Raw genomic sequence first — 14,365 nt, 5'->3', positions numbered from 1 at the left:
AATGGAGAGGATGAACAGGCTGCCATGTGGGCAGAAAATTGAGTTCCTTCTTGTGTTTAATGACGACCCACCCTTTGGGGCAGATCTATCCGTAGCCGTGGTGTTTACCATTCCTTGGCCCACACATGGGCCCTGATACAGGGCACAGTTGCAGCCAGGATATGGCCCCATTGGAGGCCTTTTTTTTGTGAGGAGAGGGGCATAGAGTCCTGCACACAGGCTTGCATTAAGCAGGCATATAGCCCTGTTTGTGGGCAGTCAAAGCCCAGACAAATGGTTGGTGGGGGGTTTTGTAGGCCCCAACCCAGATCTGGCTGGCTAGCCACAGACTGACTGTCTGGCACAAGCCAGTTGATCAGTTCCTGAGGGGTTTCCATCCCCTATATTAAGGCCCCCATTGGTGGGCATCGAAGTATTGCAGAGTGCATTCAGGCACATCATTCAGGCAGTCTAGCCCTTAGAAGTGCACATCCAAGCACTAGAGAAGGTGGACAAAGGTACCAGCAGGCTGCAGCAAAGGCACCCGCAGATCCAGCCCTTGAAGAGCTCAGAAGGTGAGCAGGTCACAGAGGGTTTGGGGCTCCTCCCTAAGCCACTGAAGACCGTATTTGAGAGGCACACATCAGAGTAGGAGACTGAGTAACAGTTCATTGCCTCCGATCTAGCACCATTGGAGCAGCATCCCACTGTACACATGGTGTAGGTTGTGAGTACACTTTTGTATCTGTGTTTTAGTCCTTTACTTGGACATTTCTATTCATCTATTGGTTGCCATCTCCCTGTCTACTACAGATCTGAGGTGGAATTGACATATGCTCGTGTACATCCAATGTTGGGCGCTGATGACGTCAGTGGGGATGTCACAATAGCTAGTCCCTGCTATGCGCGATGGAGTTTATGGTTTTCAACCTGATGAGTGACTATTATGAGATTGAAACTGCACACTGTTTAGAGGGATGAATTTGGACATGTTCCTGGATTCATCTAGATATATGCTTGTGTATACATAATGAGTAGGATCTAGATCTCAAGGGTGATCTCATGGTGGTTTATTTTCCACTGCATATTGCGGCTTTGGCATGACCATTCCAGCAAGGCCCATTCACATTAATACCTCAGAGATAAGGCTGAGACATGCATAAATTCTCCAACATGAGGGTCTAACCTTAAGCCCTTACTAGATGTGCCAGGTGGGCTCCTGCCTTTATGGGCCCTTGAGTGGCCGAGTGCATTTTGTTTGGCCTGGCTAGTAGGCCTATCAGCCCAGCTCAAGTCACTTGGTGCCTTACTCTTGGCTATGTAGAGATTAGATGGCCACTATCTGTCACCTGTTCCAACTTCCAAGTATGGACTATTGCTGCTGATTGGGATACTAACATAGTTTCAGAGCTAAGGCTGAGACATGCTAAGATTCTCCAGGATGGATGGTCTAACTCTAAGCCCTTATAGATGTGCCAGGTGGGCTCCTGCCTTTATGGGCCCTTTTGAGTGTCCCAGCTTAAGTCAGTTGGTGCCTTACCCTTGGCTATGTAGAGACACCCGGTCTTCCAAGTATGGGGACTAATGTGCTGCTGATTGGGATACTGATGATAAATCTTAATTTGGTGAAGAGATTACTCAGCATGAGCTTCTTTGTCGCTTTCCACTCAGGGATATGTTATGGAAGGGTCACTTTTCAAAACCCCTAAATTTAAAATCTCATGTCATGATTAATGCATTTAGACCTTTTTTGCTCCAACTTGGTTAGATGTATCTTTTCGTCACTTCCTTGCATGTTTACGTGCCTCTTGTGTCTTAACAATAATATAAACTTCCGATTTGGTTATATGCATATTCAGTTTTCTTCTCTGGTCTGATCCTTAAATGCCTCTTCTATCTATGTAAACTTTGCCTGAAACATCTGAACTTTTTTTGTGGTTTCAGGTTGAATGAAATAAACTACTGGACTTCTAAAAGGCGTTTTGGAATATTGATGCATAGTGGAATGTTCAAGATGACAGAAGATAGAGTTCTAAGGATCATTCAAATTTTAGGTGAATTGGGAAACTGGCGTCGTGCTATGCAAGTGGTACAATGGGTGCATAGTCGTCAACAATACCAGTCCCAGAAAAGCAGGTGGCTCCTACATCATCATATATTGAGTATATACACAATACTCTCCAAAGAAACCATCCCGGCCCCCTTTTCTTTAACCCTTTCCTATCCTACTTCCCTTCCCCTTAGCACAAGCATGCATCTGGTAAAGCAATTTTGAATATCGCATTATGTGTTTGCAGCATACTGCACAGGTTGGAGGTTGAATGTGGTCCAGTCATCTTATTTGCTGGACTGACCATGTCAAATTTTAGTTTTCGATTTGATGATGGTTGAAAATTTATAGAAAGAAATGGAAGTACAGTACTCGCTGGTAATGGCTGCCTGAGAAAGTCTGAAGTGTTGAAGTTTTTGTTATAGTTTAAGCTGGGTTAACTTCCTTAATACCCAAGAGTCTTTTCTTTTTTTGTTTGACTGGGAACGATTGAGTGCTTGTAAAAGAAGGATTGCATGGCATGTAGTAAGCTCCTCTTAGTGTTGTACCTAAAACCCCGAGCCCACCTTTAGCATGTGCAATGACCACATCATTGTTCCTTGGGCTTGGTGACGTTTGGGAATGGGTATGAAAGATTTCATTTTACCCCATCATCACATCACAAACTGCAGTGTTCATTTCGTTTTTGCACGAGCTTGGGCTTGTTCATGGATACAACTATCAAGGATCATAGTTTTTTCAATACGCTACCATATGGCAAATGCATACGGGTATGAAAGTACTATTGGAGTATGGTTCAGCCGCTGGGGCTGAATCATACGTGGCCCTAATTTAACCCAAAAAAAAGGACAGGAAAATATACATTGTACACATTTAATTGACAGAGAGTTGCAAAACTTTCAATTTCAAACTTCAAACTTCAAACTTCAAACTTGTATCAACTTTAATGTCATAAAAGAGTCCAGACTTGAAGTCCGTGATACATATTACATAGTGATAGATCAATCATCAAAGTTGCACAATGTAGTGGTGCACTCTGGAGTCTAGACAGTTGCACGCTAATATATAATCTGTAGACACAAGATAGTAGGTAGGTACTACATCAAAACATCAAAGAAATGGCTGAGATATATAAGAAAAGGCTGCCAGCCTGCCACATCCTAGAAATTAGACTGAAATGCATCATCCCTAATGAGGCTCAAGCCTCAAGCAGAATCCTCAACTTCATCCTCATCCTGACCATTATCATCCTCAGCATCAGTGCCATCCTCCTCCTCATCACTATCATCCGCATCTGCTGCCTTGCCATGGGACTCCAAAAGACTAGAGCTGCTTGAAGCTGCAGCAGCACCCATCCTTCCTGTAACAAGAGGGTTGGAATCTCCTCTTCTCCCTGTGTAATTTCTTGCAAAGGAAGCAGCCTCTCGTCATCCTTCACCTTGTTGATCATATCCAAGGTTACTTCTATCTTCTCAAATCCCCTCTCCTTGATTTTGGGGATGAGATGCAAATTAGTATGGATGTATACTAATTTCTTAGTATTCTTTGGAAGCAGCGTATTCCTTCTTTTAGTATGTATAAGAGAGAATGTGCTCCAATTTCTCACATGGAGAAGCGCATGTGCCTTGCGAGAGGTCTTCGAGAGCCAAATGTTGCAATTTGGTGTGCGAGTCCTAAATGTCTCCCACCATTTCAACTCTTGGTGCATTCTCTTTTCATCCTTCGTGATTGCATGAGAAAATGTGCCTGACATGGACTTATAAATATCTAAGTCATCATATAAGCTGCCGTGGCTCTCAGCATCATACTATAACATCCGTCCACCCATCATGCACCTCCTTGTCACCATCTGGAGTTTTCTCTATAACATCCATTCACCCATCCATAGTTGCATGAAACTCCGTTTCTAGCGGCTGAAATGGAAATGGAAACAGAAATGCCAACCGTTTCTGAAACGGCAAAACGACGTTTTTGGTTGCCTAGTTTTTTAAATTTAACTTTTTAAATAAATAATAATTTTTGGGGGGCTTTTCTAAAACAGCCTCCAGCCTCTCCCTTCTCCTCTACCCTCTCCACTCCCATACCCTCTCCATCCTCCCACTCGAGCCTCTTTACTCCACTCTAGCCTCTCCACTCTCCTACCCTGCAGGTGATAGGAATGGAGGGGTATGTATATCGGCTCCCAAGCGGTGTTCCCCGAGGTATTTGCACGGGGCGAGCTCATACCAGGTCGTGCAGTATGGATGGGTCTTTAGGCAGGAGAGGCTCGGATTGCCATCTAGAATGTGTCCGCACCTGCTTGCAGATAGCACCGGTCGGTTTGTTGTCGGCAGCTCACAGATTGCCTCCCAGAGGTGACTCGTGGATTGTTGGAGGTGACTTCAACAACCTAGAGCTCATGGAGGAGAAGCAAGGAGGTGCCTCTTTCGCAAAGATGCCAGCTGGGGAGAGGAGTACCTGGGAGCAATTTATTTTTGCAATCAATGGCAGGGATCCATGCATGAGCTTGAGTCTACCAGATGGTTCCAACAAGGCGATAGGATGACCAGACAGTTCTTCCAGATCATAGGACCACGGTCTATAGGGATCTAGCTCAAGCGACTTAGGGACTCACAGAGACATATACACACCAACCCTCAGGAGATCCTCGAGATGGCCACGGTCTTCTACCGACAGCTTTTTCAGTTGGAGGAGGCTTCCCCCACCACTCTCTTGCTAGAGAGGCAGGATCAGGTCCCCTCAGTTGTTATGCAGAGTCTTAGCAGACGTTTGGAGGCGCCCTTTATTGATGAGGAGCTTTGGTAGGCCTTACAAGCTCTTCTAGCCCAAAAGTGCCCTGGAGAGGACGGCTTGACTCCGAGCTTCTTTCGGTGCTTCTGGGAGTATATTTCCACCCCACTCATGTTAGCCTGCCAGGAGATCTTTCACTCTAGTTCCCTCCCACATTCCTTGAGCAGAGGATGGATATGCTTGATTCTGAAGGGGCGAGATAAGTCAAACATCCTCCAGTGGATGTCGATCACCCTTCTTGATGCGGCTTACAAGTTCTTGGCCAAGGTCTTGAGCCTGTGTCTGAGACCCCACTTACCAAACATCATCCACGAGACACAAACCATCTTTGTCCAAGAGCATAGCATCCTGGATCTTCACTTTGCTGGGAGGTAGTGGACTGGTCCAAGGAGGAGTCGCAGCCTCTACCATTCTTCTTCTAGTATTCGAGAAGGCATACGATAGAGTGGAGTGGTCCTTTTTGGAGGCTACCATGCAGAGACTTGGCTTCTCAGAGAGATGGATCAGAGGGGTGTTAGCTCTTTATGCAGGATGGTCCAGCCAAGTGATTATTGGGGGGCACACAGGAGAGGCCTTTCCTCTTTCCCGTTCAGTGAGACAGGGCTGTCCTTTGGTCCCGTATCTATTCCTTTTTGTAGCAGAGGCCCTCGGTTACTCTTTGCGCTCTCAAGTACTTGGCCTTATGGGGATGAGGCTTCTGATCCGGCAGGAAGGAACTCCTAGACACTGAGTTTACATATGATACAACTTTCTATGTGGACGCCTCAACATGCAGTCTAGAGAGGGTTAGAGGCGCCCTGTCCATTTATTGCGAGGCCTCCGGTGCTCGCATAAATTGGACCAAATTTGTTGGTTTCTTCACAACCTTGAGGAGATCCAGGAGGTTCGAGATTGGGGAGCTGATTTTGGCTTTCGGTGGATCCCGAGAGGGGAGACGGCGAGATACCTGGGCTGCTAGGTTGGTATTGACATCTCGGCAGAGCAGTAGTTCAACCCAGTCCTAGAGAGTGTTTGGTGTAAGCTATTGTATTGGAGCTCTGCTGATCTCTCGCTTCCAAGTCGGGTGTTGGTGTTTAACTAGGTCCTTCTTGCCACATCTTGGTACATTGCCTCTTGCTGGTGTTTCCACTGGGGCTGCATGGGACAGCTATGATGCTTGGTGCGGACCTTTCTTTGGTCAGGAGCGGATGGAACGCGCAACACCGGAGTGAGAGTGGCTTGGCAGACAATGATTTTGCCCAAGGCACAGGGTGGCATTATTGATTCGGAGATGCCGAGGAGAGCCCTCTTGGGTAAGCTAGTAGTGAGAGGCCTCACCTCAAGGGATGAACCCTGGAAGCTCCTCATTCGGGGCTTCTTGGGAACACTCCTCGCACATGAGGTCAGTGGCAGCTGTCCTATAGGTGGATCTTCTCCAAGGCTCCCTTAATAGGGAAGAGTTCTCGAGTGATGAGAAGTCTCTACAGAGTGTGGCAGAGATTGGCGGGAGAACTCATTTAGGCTAGGCCGTCATGTAGAAAGAAAGAAAGAAAGTTTATTACAGTCTTGGAAGACCGATGGGTCTACGAGACTGTGAGAAATCTGATACAAACTAGCTAGAGGAGTGGAACTACTAAGCGAGCATCCACACCCATACAAAAGCCAAAAAAAAAGTATCCTATATAGTCATATCTGGGGAAAGTAGTCCTCTACAAAGTCATCCTCATCCTCATCCTCATTCTCATCATCATCAGCAGCATCAGAACAACCGTCATCATAATACATAATACATAATACATAATATAAAGTGAAATGTGCTCCAAGTCAACATGGTCCCTTCCCTCGTCAAGGTCGAGGGAATGATAGCATGAAACCATATATAGAATGCTGCGGACTCCCTGTGGATGCAATCCTCTACTGTCTCCTGCTTGACTCGTTCCAACGGCGTACAGGCGTTAAGTAGCTCCACGCGTCATATTGTCCTTGCAGAGAGAGAGAAGTCAGAAGCAATATCGCAGGACGTGAAGCCAATCGACCGTGTCCCGCAAGAAGCAAATGTGAGTAAGGCACCAAAGGCCCAAGAAGAACAAGTTGTGCTGGATTTTGCAAATGCGGCCTCCAGTAAGAGATCGGAGTCTGAGGCTCTGAAAGTTTCGTTGGACACGGTCCCAGAAACTTGGCTCTGGGACAGTCTTCGAAGACAGGAACGTGACAAGAGACCGGAGAGGCAGGGAAAGGAGTGGCTTGATACGGAGCTTGAAGCTTCCCTGTGGAAGAGCTGCAAGGTAACTGAACCTCTGAGGGAGAAGACAGAGCCCACTTCACAGGCAACTGCTCCTGGAGAGTGGCTAGATGCAGAAGTTGAAGCTGCTCTATGGCGCAGGTGTAGAGCGGCTGCAACGACTCCGAACATCTAAGGAATGTCCCCACGTGTAATCTAATTTGGTAAGATCGAAGGCACCACAGTTTGGTGGGACTTTGCATCTCTTTTGTATTGTGAAGGATTTTGGAGATGAAAATATATAATTGTGGATTCTATATATTTTTTGGATGCACTATCTATTTATAGGCTTGCACACACACATATACGGCTGTGAAGTACACACAAGTAAAGAAGTTTGATTCATAGTTCAAAGAAACATTTCAATACTTAGAAACATGAAACGTTTCAAAAAAATAGGGGGCGTTTCAAAAGTTCAGTTTGTATATTTGGGTCTTAATAAATGCAAATTTTATGCCCTACATACATATAATATGCTGAAACTATTCAAACTAAGCTAAAAAATCACAAAATGCCTTCTTACAATGCCTATAATGCCCAATGATTTCGGAAGTACTCTCAGTCTGTAAGTTGTTACTAGCTAGTTGTTAGTAGTTACAGAAGACTAGAGATAACTTAAATGAGAGTGTGAGCTTTGAACTTTAAAAATTAGTAATATAGACACTAAAAGGTAGATTACAAAGTTTAAATTTCAACCCTTTGACTGAAGTCTTTGACTGAAGTTTACTGAAACATTAACTAAAGTTTAACTAAAGTTATTGAAATAGTAATATCTTTGATTTAGGTTAGTACAGGTATAGGTACTCCACATTTCATTGGTAATGAAATGTTTTGAAATGTGTTGCAAGTTTCAAAACGTTTTGTTACCAATGAAACGTGTTTCATTGTGACTATGGCTTGATTCCGTAGGGAAATACTTCTGTGTGTAATTCCTGGGGACGCTCTATCAATCTTCTGCTCTGCGAGATACCATCAGTAGGTATTTCATTTCTAAAATGGTATCAGAGCCCTGACGGAAGTGGAGCTTGAAGCAAGGACCTTGCTCAAGGACGACCTTTATTCATTGCTCGAGGGAATCGAGTTTGATGTCCGAAGGATTGTACCCAGGCGGGAGGCTCAGGTTTAGGCAAGTGCCTGAAGGATTCCACTCAGGTATGAGGCTCAGGTTTAGACAGGTGTATCACACTCTAACTTCCAATGGATGATGGTATGAGCCCTGAGGGCTTTCTTTTATGGGGCCAAAGGCCCTCCAAATAGACCAATCCAGACAGGCCGACCCCTCAATCTGTGGGGCCGACCTGTCAATCTGTTGGCACAATCCCATATGCAACGAGTTGGCTGCCTTGTCAGTCCTGCCTAGCCATGTGGCAGGCTGCAACTGGCCCAAGGTTATTTTGGCCTATCCCGGGGTCTTTCTAGGTCTACTGCTTGGCCAAAACTGTAGGACAAATTGATGTATGGGTGTGTGCCTATCGGCTAGTAGTCCTGTGCTAGGAGTGTGTGAGTGTAGGTGTGCTAGAGTAGAAGGTTCTAGTGTGATTGAGAGATTCATGGGCTTGATTGAGAAATCAGTGGAGTGATTTGTGGATCTAGATGCTCTACTGAGCTCACATATGAGGTCACTCATGGATGTAACTTGTGCCTATATATTGGGCATATCTCTCATGAATAAACAACTCCATTTTGCTTCATTTGCTGAATCCTTCTTGCTACTCCAACACGTGGTATCAGAGCCAAGTCCACCCTCCTCGAGCCCTCTTTGAGTGCCATGTCATCATCTTCCCCAAAATGAAGGATTTCTTTCCTCTCCTCCCACGTTTTTTCTTAAGCTTGTTCTCCTTCATCTCTGAGTCATTTCCCGCGCCCTCTAAGCCCAAGCTTCCTTGTGATGGGGCAAATCCCTGGCTAGGAGGAATTGAAGAGAATGATTGCGTCATTTGCCCATGCTGACACGAATACAGTGCGCCAAAGTTTCACGTAATTCCGCCTGCTGGAGCCACCATTCATCAAATGCTCTAAGCTGAAGTTAGGCGACCTTATGAGCTAGCTACTGATGAAGTTTGAAGGCAAAAGCTCCAGTAACTGAGGCGTGGTGACGAAATCAGCATTTGAGCTTCTGGCTATGGCGACCTGATGCGTTTTTTTGCCCAAGCTTGGTACTGGGTCTTCTCTATCAGTACATCTTTCATTGCGCATCAAATGCCCTCAAAGAGCTGCTCTCATCTGGTTGAATTTCATCCTCCAAGGTTGCTTTGTTGCTTGCAAGCATTTTTGACAGTTCTTAAAGTTTGATGCTAAAGTAAATGCTAAATTTGATGCTTGAGGTATAAAGTGGGGCTAAACTATAGTTCAGAGAATGCTCTTTCAATTTGAAGTTAAGTTGGCATTGATATCTTGTCAAAATGCCAAGCTCTTAATGCTCTTCCAATGCTAAGCACTTGAAGAAGACTACAAGAAGGATAAAGTACAAGGTAAAGAAGATCCCAGTTAAGAGGATTTGGGAGAAGCCAACTGGTTATGCATATGCCAAACAACTAGGTTTTTCTGAATTTTTATCTAGCAATTTGCATTTATATGGTGAAGGTGATTTCTTTGTTCAGAAAGACTAATTTTTTGTAAAGGGAGTAGACACTACCACTAAATTGGTAAGACCTTCCCAAAATGGCCACCAAAACCAAGATAGATAAGTTTGAGGGAGAGGGTTTTCATACTTGGCAGACTAAACTGAAATTTATTCTCATGAAAAAGGGGCTCTAGAATGTGGCTAATGGAAAATAAAAGAAACCAACCACCAGGGAAGGAGAAGCTTTATGGCTCCCTAAGGATGAAAAAGCACTAGCCATAATTGCTCTTGGATTAAGTGATTCTTTTATCCACCACATTGATGGCTGTGAAACTGCTCATGCTGTATGGAGTCATCTTGAGCTTGTCTTTGGAGCATAGGGGAGGTGTTTCAAGTTTAGCTTGCTCATCAAATTCTTTGATTTGAAATTGGATAGAGGAGAATCCATCTATTCACATTTAAACTCCATGAAGAGCATACTGACTCAGTTATCTGGCATCAAGTTTAATCTTGATGATGACATTGCAATTCTATCCTACACAGAAGCCTAACTGAGGAATATGGCACTATTGTCACTACTCTTACCAATATATCAGAGATTAGTTTGGTGGAAATTGAGGCATCCCTCTTGGAAGAGGAAATGAAAATCAAACAGAGGAATGACTACAAAGAACATGGGGCATATTTGGCCAAAATCAACTTCAAGGGCAAGAGCAAGATGAAGTGCAACTTTTGTGGAAAACTTGGACATTTTGAGAAAGAGTGCTATGCAAAGAAGAAATGTTCAGCAAACCTTGTGGAAGAAGTAGAGACAGAAGAAGAAGAGGGACCAGAGGATGTTAAAGCTCTCACTGCTTTCACCACCCAAGTCAATTTTGACAAGGGTGATGATCCATATGTTTTTTAAGTTGTTTGTGTGTGAGGTCAATAATGGTTCTCTGCCATGGATAGTCCATCCTTAAATGATTGTTAGTCTTTTGTTTGAGGTTTTACCTTATTGGACTCATGGGGATTTCCATACATAGTCATTGTCTATCTCCCAGTTGTAAACCAAGAGTCCTAGGAGTGAGTCATAGGTTGGGGCCATGTGTGTTGCCACATGATGGTGGGCAAGCCATGGAGCATCCCATGTACTGCTGCTGAGGGATGAGGTCATCAATTTGTGGGAGGGAATGAAGGATAGATTGATGTATGGGTGTGTGCCTATGGGCTAGGAGTCCTATGCTAGGAGTGTGTGAATGTAGGTGTGCTAGAGTAGAAGGTTCTAGGGTGATTGAGAGATTCATGGGCTTGATTGAGAAATCAGTGGAGTGATTTGTGGATCTAGATGCTCTACTGAGCTCACATATGAGGTCACTCTTGGATGTAACTTGTGCCTATATATTGGGCATATCTCTCATGAATAAACAACTCCATTTTGCTTCTTTGCTGAATCCTTCTTGCTACTCCAACAAAAACTAGATCAGGCGCCTATCAGCTCCAACTGTCCCGGTTGGTTCCTGGACTTGCACCTGCCTTGTTTCGTATAGTTGCTGCAGCCTTCCCTACCTGCCCGTACACATGCACTTGCCATCTGTACTACTATTGCAAGGTCCTGAGATGCTGACGTTATGTTCGAGGCCTCCAAAATCTACGTGATGCTCCTACTTGACATGTGGCAGTCCCGTACAGCCTCTGTCCACCTAGGAACCAGGTTTGCTCTTGATTGTCCTGCCCACATGGCAGCCTATGTGGCATGTGCTGCCCATGTGGCAGCCCCATTTCATGTTTCTTCTTGTGAGTGTGCTGCCCACATGGCAGCTACTGTACTGTACATCTTGCAGCCCCAATCTACACTAGTCCACCTCCCCCCATGCTCTCCTCATATGGGAGCTTACAAATGAGGAGGTGACCATCTAAAATCTAACAGTGGATCGGTACAATCCTACTAAGCTGCCATTCTGAGGAAAGCTTTCCTCTAGAGCCATATTCATAAGCCTAGTAAGCATTTTCTTTGTCTTCTCTCCTGCCCATATTAGCATTTTTGCCACCAGCCCTTGTGTTTATGGAGCCTTCCCCCATTAGCTAGCTTTTTCAGAGCTTTAATCACGTCTTCTTATGTTATGATGCCATTTGTTGCCTTGACAGTGTAGTCATGGTTGACTTTCTTTTCCCATGATGCTTTCCTCTCCTGAGGTTTGCTTCCATGTAACTTCTGAAAAAACTTTTTGGGATTTTTTTTCACTCCTCAAACTCTCAATCCCTTTGCTCTTGAGAAATATCATTTTTTTGTTTTTTACTACTTGTTTATATGCTCGTGCTTTGTCCTTCTTCTTGGCTATATCTGATATCTAGAGGAACTTGAAGCTTTTCCAATCTTTCCCACAGCTTGTGGAACTATATCGAAGGCCTTATGCTTGGCTCCCTTTGATGCAGCCCTTATGGCAACCAAGCAATCTATTGTGGAGTTTTGGGGTGAAACCCCGCTTGGGATGGTGCCCTAACTACTTGTTCCTCTACCCATTTGCTGATTTTTTGCTCAAGGATGGTGCCATCCTGGCCCTTAGGGTGCTAACCATGATTGTTCAATAATTCTTTGCCAACTTGCTATTCCCCCCTGTGGATCGATACAATCCTATGAAGTTGCCATTCTGAGGGAAACCCTTTCTTATATGGGGAGATGATCACTCTTTGTGCTCTTCCTCTTCTTGCTTGACTTGCTTTCTTCTTGACAATGACATGGGGGAGATGATCACCCTTTGTACTCTGCCCTTTCGAACTTGACTTGCTTCCGGCATCATCTTTTGGCAGATCCTTAATGGGGTCATTGGTGTCGGGAAATCCTCGACATCTAAATTAATGGGCTCCTCCTTCGGGGTCACTCTTGCCTGTTCTTGCTCTCATAACTCTGTGATCTACTTTTGCTTGGCCTCACATATCTCCTTGCATTTCGCCAGTTAAGCTGCATGGATGACCTCTCTAGAGCCATACCCATAAGCTTGGTTAGTGTTTTCTTTCTTTCTTTCTTTCTTCTCCCCATGCTAGCATTTCTGCCACCGGTGCTTGTGTGTTTGGAGCTTTCCCATTAGCTAGCTTTTTCAAGTCTTTACCCACATCTTCTTCTACTATGATGGCATTTTCTGCCTTGACAGTGTAGTTGTGGTTGAATTTCTCTTGCCCATCTCCTTTTTAGAGGCTTTTGAGAACTGTATCATCTGTTTGCTCTTGAGAAATATCCTTTTTGTTCCATACGACCTGTTTATATGCTCATGCTTAGCCCTCTTTCTTGGCCGTACCTGCTGTTTTCTAGGCTTGATTTGCATCTTTACATTCCTAGTTATACCAATGATTACAAGGCATTCCCCGCACTCCTTCCCTTGGTTTTAGTGAAGCACTTTTGGGCTATTAACAGCAGCATATCTGTTATGTATTTGTTCATTTGGTGACAAGTGGAAGGCATCTGGCATTGTCCCATTGATGTCTCTATTGGCCTCTCATAAATATGAGCCTTTTTGTAGTCCATTCTCAGCCAAGGGGGTGTGGTAATTTTTTGCTTTTTTACGGAATTACTTATCTCTATTATGCGTAGAAACATTGCTTTGTGGTCAGACTCAAGAGACGACTCCTCAATCCTGATATATTCAAGCATGTGCCTTGCATGCGGCGGGTTTGAGGCTGTCACATGTTATTGTCTTTTCTTTACATAAAGTGCTTTTGCCTCCACCATGGGTTTTTCACAAGGTGAATCAACTTTGGCGAATGAATCGCACTGCCTAGTGGTGGCAGAAGAAATTGAGACAGATACGGAATTCCAAAATTCCACTCCGACAATAGGTCTTTTTGTGGCGGGTTTTGTTGAGAGTTCTTCCATCTGGGCAACTTTTGGCACGCAGGAATATTGCTTCGGCTGTTTGTCGTAGATGTTTGGCTCCATGAGAGTTTGTGCCTCATCTCCTTTGGCACTGCTCTCATACTCGTGATTTTTTAAGTCTCCTTGGGCAGCGTTTGCGAGCTCGCTTTCCAAATGCTACTTTTGGAAAGTTCTTCTGGATCTTTGGGATACATCCACGTAGACAGGATTTTGATTTGTTTTTTGTTTGGGTTCACTACTAGGCACTTTGGACTCTATGGAAGGATAGAAATCATAGAGTCTTTGGTGATCCTACCTTTTCACTTTTTTCTTTCTTCAGGCACTCTTTGCAGCAATCTTTCTATGATTACTTGCAAACTAAGTACATAGATCATGATGTATATCTGTCTTATGCTGAAATCTTCTCGTGATGTAATGTTTTTTCACATGTCATTTTGGGATAGTGATTCTGTAATATAAAGCAACAAAATTTTCACCCAAAAAAAAAATGTGTGTGTGTGTGAGAGAGATAGATAGATAGATAGAGAGAGAGAGAGAGAGAGAGAGAGAGAGAGAGAGAGAGAGAGAGAGAGAGAGAGAGTGAGTGTTAGGGATGGACGGGATGACGAAAGGATTTCTTCATTGTTTTTTGATATGCTATTAATATATGTTTAACTATGCAGGTATGTGTTTACCACGTTACTTGCAGTTCTTGGAAAGGCACATAGGCCCATCGAGGCTTTGAATGTCTTTAATGCGATGCGTGTAACTCTCTCTCTCTCTTTCTCTGTGTGTGTGTGTGTGTGTGTATACGCACACGCACATACATGTCAGTTAGAAGTCTTTTACTAGTGTTTTTAGTTTTAAGTAGTAGCTGTCTAATTTTGGGACAGC

At 44.3% G+C, this 14,365-nt stretch overlaps 1 protein-coding gene across 1 annotated transcript in view; it reads left to right on the top strand.

Moving 5' to 3' along the window:
* Positions 1 to 14,365, top strand: part of LOC147884847 (pentatricopeptide repeat-containing protein At5g67570, chloroplastic-like) — a 74,641-nt gene that overhangs the window by 30,765 nt on the left and 29,511 nt on the right. Inside the window, exons 2-3 of the mRNA XM_087397920.1 lie at positions 1,924 to 2,115; positions 14,155 to 14,236. Of these exons, the coding sequence (XP_087254046.1) occupies positions 1,924 to 2,115; positions 14,155 to 14,236 (274 nt within the window). The remainder of the gene's footprint in view (positions 1 to 1,923; positions 2,116 to 14,154; positions 14,237 to 14,365) is intronic.

Source organism: Dipteris shenzhenensis, chromosome 26 (assembly GCF_047967505.1).
Source record: "Dipteris shenzhenensis isolate YYH24624 ecotype China chromosome 26, Dip_SZ_1.0, whole genome shotgun sequence".
Lineage (NCBI taxonomy): Eukaryota > Viridiplantae > Streptophyta > Polypodiopsida > Gleicheniales > Dipteridaceae > Dipteris > Dipteris shenzhenensis.
This window is presented reverse-complemented; position numbering and strand designations above follow the sequence as displayed.